The following is a 13,701-nucleotide window of genomic DNA, read 5'->3' on the forward strand; positions in this document are numbered from 1 at the left end:
CTGCCCACAACTTTATCTACACTCCTAGCTTTTTCATTCCTTAAAAGTTTTACTGTTTTTCTTCTGAAGTGTTTGTAATGTCTTTCTTTCTCATGTATTTTTGTCCATCCATCTATTTATATCTGATGTTTCCCACCTGGATCTTCTTCAAGAGGGCGGTCAGGGCAATAGTCTCCATAACTAATGAACCCCAGTGCCACTTCTTAGCCTTTGGTGCCTCATCTTCAACAGGCCACTGGCAAAGGGCAACTCTAATGCAGTGTTTGCAGAAGCTCCTACCAAATGTTCATGCTGACTATGCCTACCTGATGTTTGAGCCTAATGTTCCTACCTAATACCTCTACCCAATGTTTCTATCTAATGCTCCTTTGTAAATGTCCCTACCTACTACTTTTACCTATTGCTCCTACCATTTTGCCAAAAGGAAGGACTAGCGCATAATGCTCACCAAAGGAAAATCTAGAGTTAAAAAGAATGAGCTGTGTAAGTTGAGTGTTGTCAAGTGTTATGTATAACAAAGAGATTGTGTTTGTGGACAGAATGTCAGTAGTTAATGTGTGGGTGAGGCAGAGAGAAAACAAAGCTACCTGGGTCAGAGGTGCATAACTTGACAACCATTGAAGTACTGGCTCACTACACAGCCATCATTAACCATCCCAATACCCAAGTGAGTATTTCTGGTAATATATCTCCCTTGTTGTTGGCTGCCTATGAACTAATGCCTAAAATTAATATTTTTGCCTCAACTCTGATATTACTGCACCAATAAACACCATGAATCAGTTCTAATCAGTTTTTTAACCCTCTAACCAGATCTAATGTAGATCTACACTGTCTGGTTGAGATCTCCCATAGCTCTACAATTCATGTTTTCATGCCAACAGTCAAATTTCAGCCAATCTAAGATGATACCTAAAGCCTTCTCTTACAATACAATATTTACATGAGTTCTTTAGTTGACCTTCTGCCTTGGCATGGAGAGGACATCACAGTAGTCTGTGAAGTGTGGAAGACTTGAGCAGAATTTGCTCAGTAGAATGACGAGTTGAGCAATCAAGGTGATACTCTATCAGAAGATAATTAAAAGTACCAAGTACATCAACATGAATGAAGTGGTAACAGTCGACATATGTTGACCCCAGGCTGTTCAGAAGACAAGAATTTCAAATGCCTGTTTGAGATTATAAAATAATCCTATCAACTCTTAAGAACTCTATCCTTGTCCCTAGCATTTTCACACAATTCTGTAACATATTCTTATTCCTTACACATGCCTCTCTTCTACTTTTAATAGCCTTCTCATAGCTTAAATTGTTATCATTTCAAATTGGAGAGAAGGATGAGTATGCAGTCTGTGGGGGATGGGAGGGCCTGGGAAGTGAGTCATTTTTTGTTTGCTGATGATACAGCACTGGTGGCAGATTCAAGTGAGAAACTGCAGAAGTTGATCACTGAATTTAGAAGTGTGTGTGAAAGAAGAAAGTAGAGAGTGAATGTAAATAAAAGCAAGATTATTTGGTTTAGCAGGGTTGAAGGAGAGGTTAGTTGGGGATGTGAGTTTGAATGGGGAAAAACTGGAGGAAGTGAAGTGTTTTAGATCTCTAGGAATGGACATGGCAGCGATGGAACCATGGAAGTGGAAGTGAGTCATAAGATGGGTGAGGGGGCAAAGGATCTGGGAGCCCTGAAAAATGTGTAGAAAGAGAGAACATTATCCAGGAGGGCAAAAATGGGTATATCTGAATGAACAGTAGTCCTAATTACATGGATAAAAGGCATGGGCTATAGATAAGGGTGTGTAGAGGAGTGTGGATGAGTTGGACACAAAATGTTTGAGGACAATATGAGGTTTGATCGAGCAAGTGATGAGAGGGAAAGAAAGAAGTATGGTAACAAAAAGAATGTGGTTGAGATAGCACAAGAGGGTATGCTGAAATGGTTTGTACATATGAAGAAAGCGAGTGAGGGAAAGTTGACTGAGGGGATATGTCTCAGAAGAGGAGGGAACAAGGAGAATGGGGAAACAAAAACAAATTGGAGATGGAAGGATGGAATAAAGAAGATTTTGAGCAATTAGGGCCTGAACATGAAGGAGGGTGAAAGGTATGCATGGGATAGAGAGAATTGGAATGATGTGGTATAATGAGGTCAATGTGTTGTCAATGGACTGAATCAGGGCATGTGAAGCACCCAGAGTAAACCATGGAAAGATCTGTAGGGCCTGGTTGTGGATAGGGAGCTGTGGTTTCAGTGCATTACAAATGACAGCTACAGAATGGATGAGAGCAGACATGGACCTTTGTCTGTTGCTGACTTTACCTTGCTAACATGGGAAACAGCGATCAAGGATGAGAAAATATATATAAAGCTCTCCCCTACTTATGACCATCCATACATATGACCAGAAAAAATATGAATAAAAATAAATGTAAATATAAAAATTAAGCTTGGTTGTATGTCGGCCAGTGCTTATGGCTGTGTGCTTACAACAGTGACTGTCAGAGTATATCCTGTCATTGTGTACATCACAGCATCTCTCTCAGTTATCATTTAATAAGCGTGTGTTATTCAAGAGAATCCAATGAATTTTTGCGCTGGATTAATCTAATTTTGTATTAAACCCCAAAGAAGATGATGAGCAAGAGGAAAACCCATCACGTTGATAGGTCTGACAAAAAGCCAAGGAAGACGCTCAGTTTGGAATTGAAAATGAAGATAATCACCCAATATGAAAGAGGAAAAAAAGTTTATGTGATTGCATGTGATCTACAGTTGTACGTACCATTCAACTGTCTCCACAATTTAATGGGACAAAGAAAAAACATGTGAGGCAGTGAAAAGTTCAGCAAGTTTGAAGTCTGCAATAATAATAAAACAATAAGGGCCCATCCATGAAATGGAAAAGCTGTTGATGTTGTGGATGGAAAATCAAATTCAAAAACATGTACCACTAAGCTTACTAACAGTTCAGGCAAAGGTTAGAAGTCTTTCTAAACTCTGAAGGGGCGAGCAGGAGAGGATTACATCGAGAACTTCAGAGCAAGTCATGTTTGGTTCAACAGATTTAAGAGAAGATATAGCTTGCACAAAGTTCGACTCAGGCGAAGCAGCAAGTGCTGATTAAGGAGCTGCCAAAAAGGTAAAAAATAAATCAGTAAATCTTTCTTTAAATAAGCCATAGAATTATTTCAAAAACTGTCAATTCATAAAACTGACTAAACAAAAATGAGATAACCATAATAGGACTTGCATAATGTAAAAAATAAAAACTATGAAATATGAACTATTGAATCTTAGACAAAAGACATAAACTACTGAATCATATAATAAAGCTGGTTAATAAAAAACAAGATAATCATGACAGAAACTGAGAAGGATAAAAGAATGCTGTACAGGTATATGAATTCCACATGCCATGCTGACATATGTCCAACTTCTGTCCATTTCGAGATCCAAACTCAGAACGGAACTTGGACATATATACATACACACCCACACAAGTACATATACACATACATAGCCATCTACATATATAAACACATGTACATATTCATACTCACTTGCCTTCACCCATTCCCAGCACCACCTGGTCCCACAGGAAACAGCATCGCCACCCCCTGCATCAGCAAGGTAGAAATAGGAAAAGACAAAAAAGGCCACATTTGTTCACACTCAGTCTCTAGCTGTCATGAGTAATGCACCAAAACCATAACTCCTTATCTACATCCAGGCCCCACAGACATTTTCTCTCAGTACAATAAATCTTTTATACTTGATCATTTCCTGCAGTAGTGAGATAGCACCAGGAACACCTGAAGAAAGGTTGCATCCACTCATCCATTTTCCAGCTGCCATGTGTAATGAACCAAAACTGCTACTCCCTATATACAATTAATGTTAATGAGATGGCCTTGATTTGGGCTTCAGTTGCCCATGATGTCTCAGCTAACATGAAAAAAAAAAAAAATAATAACACCAATTCAATGAAACACCTCTCTGAAACTGATAAATTTAAACTGATGCTGGCCAACAACAACTTTCATGCTAAAATCAATAATGCATGGACTGCAAAGTTTTCACGTAATAATTCTCTAAATCAATACTTGTTATCATTTACAAAACTGTTCATCTCAAACCACACCCTCTACGTCCCTGGAAAAATGTTGGTGAAAATTATAGCACTATGACATACTTCTGATGACATATTAACTTAATAAGAGGGCTGAGAAAAATGAAGACAGTGAACAAATATATTTAATACACATATGTTACAAATATGACACTAAATTATGGAAAACTACATATGAGATTAATCATGCCAATTTACAAATCTAGTCTACCCACATACAAAAATGATTGGGTAGCCTTACTGTAGATGCTGTAAATCCAAACTATCTATGGCCTTTAGGTGTCTTTCCTCCTCCTATACATTTGGTTGGATTACTGAGATATACATTTACTGATATATACATTCTGACAATGAAATGAAGATGCCTGTGGTTGGGGCTTTAATTCTAATTATGATAGTTACTTTATAAAACTTCAGTGGATTCAAGAGCTAGAAAAACAAATAAAACATGAGTCTGTATTACATGGAATGTTAATGCCAAAAAAGTTGTTATGAATAAGGCTCTTAAATCTCTATATTGTATACAGACTGTCTTATATCACAGAAGAGCATTTCTTGAACTAACTCTTAATCATACAAGTCTAGTCTTAATCATACGAGTCTACACAAACATTTCTGAGTTTCTGTATTGTAAAAGTTCAGAAAAATGTCTGTTTTTCACTGTATGTGATGATTATCTCTGGCTTTCTTAGTTTCATATATTGCAGAATTTGCTATACAATAAATGAAAAGAATAATGGTGATAATCTGTAACCTGACTGATCCTCTCACCAATCAACTCCCTTATATGCTAAACTTCTGTGTTATTCTATATATACAGAAAATGTTATTCAGCTATACACTACAACACTACCATTACTTTCAACCAAGTTTAGAGATCTATAAAAGACCTATTTTTTCCCCCAAAAAATATGTGAATTCATAAAACATATCAATTAACAGAGGTTTGCTTTTCCTGAGAGGCAGCTTGTTAAAATCAAATTATAAACAAGTTTTCAAATGTACTTCTATGAAGCTCACCTTTGAAAGATAATCAACCAATAATTCTTTACACTAGTTCACTCTAAAAGGGAAAGGATAATTGTGCAACTCATACTCTAGAACTGAATATAAAAATTCAGAATTTTTATGCCTAACAACAAAACAGATCACCTTAAAACTGAAAGACAGATCAGGATGTCAACATGTGTAAGTGGCTAGATTACTGACTGTTTGTACTTATGCTGGCTGATGATATCCTGATCAGAATTGGCTACTAATAAGACAATATTCATACAAATTTACTAGTTTTCTTCAACCTAAATGTAAATGAGACCAATTGACAGATAAAATGCTGTTGCCTAATTGAAATTTCAAAGATCAGGCACATACAGAGATCTGTCTAGTAATGAGGCACAGGTATCACACTCACACAAGCTGCTTATAACAGCGAGCTTCACAATATCATATTTGTTTCTCCAAAGAGATATATGTTAACTGAGGATTAGTAACTATGTGTACTCCTCTCTATGGTCATGGAATACTGACATCATAATTGTACTACTATCTAATGACTGAGATATTCGAAAATGATCTCTTAAACTTTTAAGAGCAGAAACAGCTGATCTTCAACTTCACTCCCAGCTTGCAGTTATAACATGACTATGTGGTACTACCAATCTACTGTGTAACTATAATTTCTAAAGAGATTTATATGGGTACTAACCCTCACAACTTCAGCTTTCAATTAGTGTTAGGAGATGTAGCAGCACCACCTCACTTCCTTCCCTGAAATGAAGAATGATTTTTCTTTTATTACAGTAATTCCCATTTAACGAATCATAACAGAAATCTTAATTTACTGTGATTATCAAATCACAATATCACCCATATTCATGAAATTATCTTCAAATCTAGATGAAGCACATTTTGTCAAACTGTACACTATATATGATACTATAACACTTTACTCTGCTAACCATGGGCGGGCTTCCATCTCCATCCCATTTCTCCAGCTCATCACGTACCAGCTTTTCCATGTGTTTTCTCTTGGCTGTCTCGTCCACTGTAAAATTAATAAGGAAAAGCATAAGATTCTTGAACAGACACTTTGTTCTGTGATGTAACATCAACCAAAAAATCTTCACTGTGACAGGTAAATTAAGAATTTTTTGCTTAAAGGTAACTTGAAATGTGCAATTTAGCATGACAGATCTTTCCTTCTTTTTCATTCACAGTTGTCTGCCATCTCCTGCATTAGTGAGGCAGGGTCTCAAAGAGGAATTTTATCAGGGGTTACAAAGTTTCTTTCAGGTCCCATTCCCTTCTCATTTAATCATCCTGTTTTTATCCACTAAAGTTTTATGCCATGAGCTGTAAAGCCAAAAGGGTATGGAAAATAAGAGATGGGTGGAATTTAAGGCCTTATGCTCCTACACTACCTCCATGAGTGAAGAGCCTGAGGATTGGCAGAATGCATGCATAGTGCCATTCTAAAAAGGCAAAGGGGATATGAGTGAAATCTCAAATTACAGAGGCATAAGTATATTGACTATTCCTGGGAAATTATATGGGAGGGTATTAACTGAGTGGGTAAAGGTATGTACAGAGCATCAGACTGGGGAAGAGCAGTGTGATTTCAGAAGTGGTAGAGGATGTGTGGATCAAGTGTTTGCTTTGAAAAATATATTGGAGAAATACTTAGAAAAACTGATGGATTTGTATGTAGCATTTATGGATCTGGAGATGGCATATGATAGAGTTGATAGAGATCCTTTGTGGAAAGTTTTAAGAGTATATGATGTGGGAGATAAGTTGCTAGAAGCAGTGAAAAGTTTTTACCTAGGATGTAAGGCATGTGTATGAGTAGGAAAAGAGGAAAGCGATTGGTTCCCAGTGAATGTCGGTTTGCGGCAGGGTTGCGTGATGTCTCCGTGGTTGTTTAATTTGTTTATGGATGGGGTTGCTAGAGAGGTGAATGCAAGAGTTTTGGAGAGAGGGACAAGTATGCAGTCTGTTGTGGATGAGAGGGGTTGGGAAGTGAGTCAGTTGTAGTTTGCTGATGATACAGAGCTGGTGGCTGATTTGGGTGAGAAACTGCAGAAGTTGGTGACTGAGTTTGGTAAAGTGTGTGAAAGAAGAAAGTTGAGAGTAAATGGGAATAGGAGCAAGGTTATCAGGTTCAGTAGGGTTGGGGAACAAATTAATTGGGAGGTAAGTTTGAATGGAAAAAACTGAAGGAAGTGAAGTGTTATAGATATCTTGGAGTGGATTTGGCAGCGGATGGAACCATGGAAGTGGAGGTGAGACAAAGGATGGGGGAAGGGGCAAAGTTTCTGGGAGCGTTGAAGAATGTGTGAAAGGCAAGAATGTTATCTCGGAGCAAAAATGGGTATGTTTGAAGGAATAGTGGTTCCAACAATATTATATGGTTGTGAGGCCTGGGCTATAGATAGGGTTGTGCAGAGGAGGGTGAGTGTGTTGGAAATGAAATGTGTGAGGACAACATGTAGTGTGAGGGGGTTTGATCGAGTAAGTAACGAAAGGGTCAGACAGATGTATGGCAAAAAAAAAAAAAAAAAAAAAGGGTGTGGTTGAGAGAGCAGAAGAGGGTGTGAAGAAATGGTTTGGACACATGGAGAGAATGAGTGATGAAAGATCGACAAAGAGGATATATAAGTCAGAGATGGAGGGAAGAAGGAGAAGTGGGAGACCAAATTGGAGGTGGAAGAATGGATTGAAAAAGATTCTGAGCGATTGGGGCCTGAACATAAAGGAGGGTGAAAGGCGTGCAAGGAATAGGGTGAATTGAAATGATGTGGTATACAGGGGTCGACTTGCTGTCAATGGATTGAACCAGGGCATGTGAAGTGTCTGGGGTAAACCATGGAAAGGTCTGTGGGGCCTGGAAATGAAAGGGAGGTGTTGTTTCAGTGCATTACACATGACAGCTGAAGACTGAGTGTGAACGAATGTGGCATTTTTTTGTCTTGTCCTGGCGCTACCTTGCTGGAGGGGGACCTATTTCATGTGTGGCGGGGTGGTGATTGGAATGGATGAAGGCAGCAAGTATGAATATGTACATGTGTATATATGTACATGTCTGTTCATGTATATGTGCGTATACGTTGAAATGTACATGTATGTATATGTGTGTGTATGGGCGTTTATGTATATACATGTGTATGTGGGTGAGTTAGGCCATTCCTCGATTGTTTCCTTGTGCTAGCTCGCTGATGCGAGAGATGGCAACTAAGTATAATAATAATAAAAAAACAGGCGTTTATGTATATACATGTTTATGTGGATGGGTTGGGCCATTCCTCATCTGTTTCCTTGCGCTACCTCGCTGACATGGGAGATGGTGATTAAGTATAATAAATAAATATGAATAAAGGAATAAATAAAATATATAAATACATTTTCAGGCCCCCTTTCGGACCCCCAGGGCCCAGGGACAAAGTACCCCTGCATCCCCCTCTCAGAGGCCGTGGTGCTAGGAACAGGTGAGGAAAAGGCCTCATTCCCTCAAGTCCATTTTCTGTCATGTATATAATTTGATGAAACCATGGTCCCCATTACATTAAATTAAGCAAAATTTCTTGCTGTAACAAACTTATGGCATTTTTCATTTTTTTCACATATTCCCGCATTAGCAGAGGACTGAGCCTAAGAGGAAAAATCCTCACTTGACCCTATTCTTTGTGGTAACATGAAATATTTTCAGATTCCAATATATTCCATGTATTCCATTTCCTGCATTCAAAGTGGCACACATAGAATACTTCCCTTGAACATAAAGAGAGAAAATACAAGTAGTGACATGTATTAATCAAATCTCAACAAGTATCACTCAAGGTTATGAAAAATAAAATATTCATATTTCAAGCAAACTGTGCTTGTTTTAAACGATGATTCTTTTCCTTATAAGTGACTTGGAAACGAGTAGGTACACAGAAGTAATAGGGACTCTTTTTGCACAAATATTAATCATCTAAAGGGAGTCTTCTTCACAAATATTAACCACCCAAGTTAAAAAAGTAAGACACAATATACAGCCAACACTTAATGTATAAAATAAACATGATCATCTGATATGCAAATGTGGAAGCAAACATGTTGACCCTTGATATTTAAGAAATAAAATCCTTAGAAAATTTAATCAGATTATGGAAAGACTCTCTTTTCTTTCTGATGCTCGATTTTTTATGATTATAACATCCTTGTTGTGATCTCTCTTAAGGGCATTCAACACCCAGTGCTGTAAAACTTTATTTACAGTTAATATGTTCCACAATTTCTCAAAATTTACTTGCTCTCATGCTCTTGAGCTCATCCTGTTTTCTACTTGAAATTTCTCAACAGATTGCAAAAATAGAGAATCTTATTTTTATTTTACTTGTAAGCAAACAACATATCTACATAAAAGTGACAGCAAAAAATGCATACAAAGTTCTACAGCACATGTGTTAAGTGTTTAAGCTGCCTAGTCAAATGTAAACAAAAAAAAGGTAAAGAGACTGAGGTGTTAGCAACAATCATACCTTTTTCTAAATAATATATGGAAGAGTTATCTCCCTTTTCAAAACATCTGCTAAACATATACAAGAATTTGTTTACCACATTTATTTCACAGTAACATGCTCTACACTTTCAAACTTAAAATGGGTATACAAGTAATGCAATTTCCTACTTCTGTCCAGTGATTTCCTATTCCTCCTGTTCACTGTTTTTTCTTAATCCAACTGGTTTTCCTGAGACAGAAACTGCTTCATCTAAGAGAGAAAGGAAAACATATAGCACTCTGCTGATCCTTGTAGTACTGCTGCAGACACATCCTTCAACAATCATACACATTAATCTGCAATGACTTGCTTATTTGGTGAATATCATAATGGAGATAATGCTGCCTTTTGAAGAAAAAGGTTCGCTGAACAGAGAGAGATACAGAGTGAACTGATAAGGATTTCTGCTTACCAAATCAAAAGAAATTTATCATGCCAGTTCTTGAAAGGCTACTTACAACCATCATTCTCCGTAATAGTGTCAAGGATTTTGCCCATAGTCTCACGACGCTTATGTTTGGTCTTCTCCATGGTGTCTAGCTTCACTAACACAGCATCTATTTTGCTGACAATACTACCAATGCTGTGCTCTAGGCGATCCACACGACGCTGTAGACTGATGGACAGGACTTTAAAAAATCATAATCAAGAATTTAGAATTTTCTTTATTACTCCTGACTGCTAACCTTTTCCATCACTGCTTACATAAAAATTCTGTACTTCACATGATAATCCTAAGTAAAAAAGTTGTGCTGTCAGTTATTTTCTTAATGATTTTTGGAACACAATTCCCTATCCTGCAAAATTACAGCATATCAAAAGACATGCCTATCTTGATCCCATGTTGCACCCCAGGTACACTTAACAAACTTCTACCAATGTAATCTGAATATTCATTTCTGTCCTTGCCCTTATAAAATGGCACTAAATGGGCATTGTGCCAATCATCATGCACCTCACCATATGTCACACTTAAAATGAAAATCCTAACTAACCAATCAACAACACATTCATCCCTATTCTTAATAAATACGACTGCAATCCTATCCACTCCAGCTGCTTTGGTGCACTTCATCTTAAGCAAGGCATTCACAAACTCCTCCCTTTTCACCAAACCACTTGCCATGACTCTCTCACTTGGCATACCCACACTATTAAAACATTTAACATCTGTCAACCTATCATCAAACATACTCATCAATCCTTCAAAATATGAACTCCATCTCTTCACCTCATTTCTGCTTGTTAACAGTTTCCTACTTGCCCCGCTTCAACAATGCCCTATTTGTTTTCTTGTTTTTCCCACACTGTTAACCTCCTTCCAAAACATTTTCTTATTCTCCCTGAAGTCTGCTGATACTTGCAAAATCCTCATGCTTATATTCTACCCAGAGAATATCTCATACTCATTTGAAACAAGATGGAGAGAAATGAATAAACAAATCCTTACATTTAACTTAAAGTTGTATGTTTATCTACATTGTGTTACTGTTGCATTTCAGAATGAAAGATACTAAAGGATCTTAATTACAAAGCTTATACTTACACTGAGAATTCCTCAAAGGAAACAGAGGCAAAGGAGCCATGACCAGAGGAAGCTGATGCTGGCCGTGTTTCTACTTCAGTGCTTGCTTTACCACTGCCAGGCTGTTCTTCACGTTTGATTTGTTCTACGAGTAAAGTTATATTTAAAAGAAGAAATTATTACAGACAGTTGTATCCGATATTAGCACAGTTAAAATATTCTAAATACAATTAGATAGGAGATACCAAACTTCAATCATAACTGTGTTCACCAGTCGTAATATCTTCAAATTTAAAGATCTATACTTCTAGAGGTTGGTAAATACTGTAACTGCATAAAATCAAAGTACAAAAAAGATGTTGAGATATGCTTTTACAGAACAATAAGCAAGGTTTTACTGCATAAGAGAGCCATGTATCATGCCATACAGGTAATTTTTTCATTTAACCCCTAAATGGCCCAGATCTGAATATTCAGGAAGGTACCCTAGAATGAGGTTTATCACAAAAAACAAGAAAATATTTCAGTCTTATCAAATTCCAGGAAATATCAATAAAGTTTAAAGGCAAAGGAAAAATCTGGTAAATCATCCATAATTGTTGTACACACTTCTAAATTTGGCACGGCACATGAGCTTTTGACTTCTGCTCTTTTGCTGACTCATGTATCTTCATCTTTTCTTTACCACCACCAATGATTACTAATACAAAGAGAACTTTTTGCAGTGCTAACAGTTCAATATCTATCAAATCATTAGCTCTATTATTAGTTCCCCAAAGCCTATCGCCAAGAAACTGTTAACTTATATGGTGTGTATGCTAGGGCCATATCTTTCTCATCATGTTCTATTTGTGAGACACTAAGATTCTTTAGCTCGTAATATATCTCCGGATACTGATAAAGTGCACTTTGCAATTCAAATGACTGCAGGAAAAAAAAATTTGTACAAGTAAAATTTGTACAAGTAAGACGTACTATATGGATAACTATAACTAGGATTTTTTCCCGGTACTAATTACAGTTGCCTGTGGCATAATGCTCCTCTTCATACTGATAATGGACATCTTCAAATTTAAATGAGGGTAAGAAGAGGTAATCCATACAAGTACGGCCATCGTCTCTATACCATAAAACATATGGCTGGGTCCTTTAGGGGTTAAAGGAGAAAGCAATACACATCTACTGTTCAGTCTTAGTGAAAAAAATCGATGTGATTATACAGCCACAATGGATATCAAATGTATGTGGAAAATATTCATCAATATTGCATCCTACAAAAGCTGTATATACAGTATAATGTAAAGCCATAAATGACTATATTATGTGATGAGCACCAAATAAAAAGGCTTACTGAATAAACATATATGAAAAAGCATAAGAGCAGAATTTGGGTTCTAAAGCTTATCTACTGAATAAACATATATGAAAAAGCATAAGAGCAGAATTCGGGTTCTAAAGCTTATGAGTTAAAAGCAGACAATAAACTTGGTTAGCTTTATTCTACAAGACTTACTTTCCCCTTGGGTTTTGCTTGCTGAGAAATCAAAATTTTGTTAAGTACAAAAGGATAAAAAATGAGAATGATAAAAATCAAATAGAAAGTCAAAACCTGACCTTATGAAACTGGAAAATTACACAACAAAAAAATGTATAAATATTTTTTTCTTTTTTTCTTTTTGCTTTGTCGCTGTCTCCCGCGTTTGCAAGGTAGCGCAAGGAAACAGACGAAAGAGATGGCCCAACCCACCCCCATACACATGTATATACATATGTCCACACAGGCAAATATACATACCTACACAGCTTTCCATGGTTTACCCCAGACGCTTCACATGCCCTGATTCAATCCACTGACAGTACGTCAACCCCGGTATACCACATTGATCCAATTCACTCTATTCCTTGCCCTCCTTTCACACTCCTGCATGTTCAGGCCCCGATCACACAAAATCTTTTTCACTCCATCTTTCCACCTCCAATTTGGTCTCCCACTTCTCCTCGTTCCCTCCACCTCCGACACATATATCCTCTTGGTCAATCTTTCCTCACTCATTCTCTCCATGTGCCCAAACCATTTCAAAACACCCTCTTCTGCTCTCTCAACCACGCTCTTTTTAGTTCCACACATCTCTCTTACCCTTATGTTACTTACTCGATCAAACCACCTCACACCACACATTGTCCTCAAACATCTCATTTCCAGCACATCCATCCTCCTGCGCACCACTCTATCCATAGCCCACGCCTCGCAACCATACAACATTGTTGGAACCACTATTCCTTCAAACATACCCATTTTTGCTTTCCGAGATAATGTTCTCGACTTCCACACATTCTTCAAGGCTCCCAGAATTTTCGCCCCCTCCCCCACCCTATGATCCACTTCCGCTTCCATGGTTCCATCCGCTGCCAGATCCACTCCCAGATATCTAAAACACTTTACTTCCTCCAGTTTTTCTCCATTCAAACTTACCTCCCAATTGACTTGACCCTCAACCCTACTG

General features: G+C 37.4%; 2 protein-coding genes and 1 long non-coding RNA gene across 4 annotated transcripts in view; 1 reads left to right on the forward strand and 2 right to left on the reverse strand.

The window, feature by feature from the left end:
* The window catches only part of LOC139759638 (protein SLC31A2-like), a 38,077-nt gene extending 37,293 nt beyond the window's left edge, over window positions 1-784 (forward strand). The window contains exon 6 of the mRNA XM_071682014.1: window positions 1-784. This exon is cut by the window's left edge and continues 2,760 nt beyond it. The gene's annotated coding sequence lies outside the window, so the exon portion shown is untranslated.
* The window catches only part of LOC139759639 (uncharacterized), a 26,417-nt gene extending 23,320 nt beyond the window's left edge, over window positions 1-3,097 (reverse strand). For both annotated transcript variants that reach the window (XR_011715121.1, XR_011715120.1), the window contains exon 1: window positions 2,965-3,097. This is a non-coding gene — a long non-coding RNA (uncharacterized lncRNA). The remainder of the gene's footprint in view (window positions 1-2,964) is intronic.
* A 1,143-nt stretch (window positions 3,098-4,240) lies between these two features.
* On the reverse strand, window positions 4,241-11,358 carry LOC139759673 (polycystin-2-like; the record flags this gene model as incomplete). Its single annotated transcript, XM_071682077.1, has 4 exons — window positions 4,241-5,896; window positions 6,088-6,173; window positions 10,131-10,288; window positions 11,219-11,358. Coding segments are annotated over 4 exons (396 nt in total), but the record flags the coding sequence as incomplete, so codon positions are not given.
* Between the last annotated feature and the right edge of the window lie 2,343 nt (window positions 11,359-13,701).

Source organism: Panulirus ornatus, chromosome 33 (genome assembly GCF_036320965.1).
Source record: "Panulirus ornatus isolate Po-2019 chromosome 33, ASM3632096v1, whole genome shotgun sequence".
NCBI classification, from domain to species: Eukaryota; Metazoa; Arthropoda; class Malacostraca; order Decapoda; family Palinuridae; genus Panulirus; species Panulirus ornatus.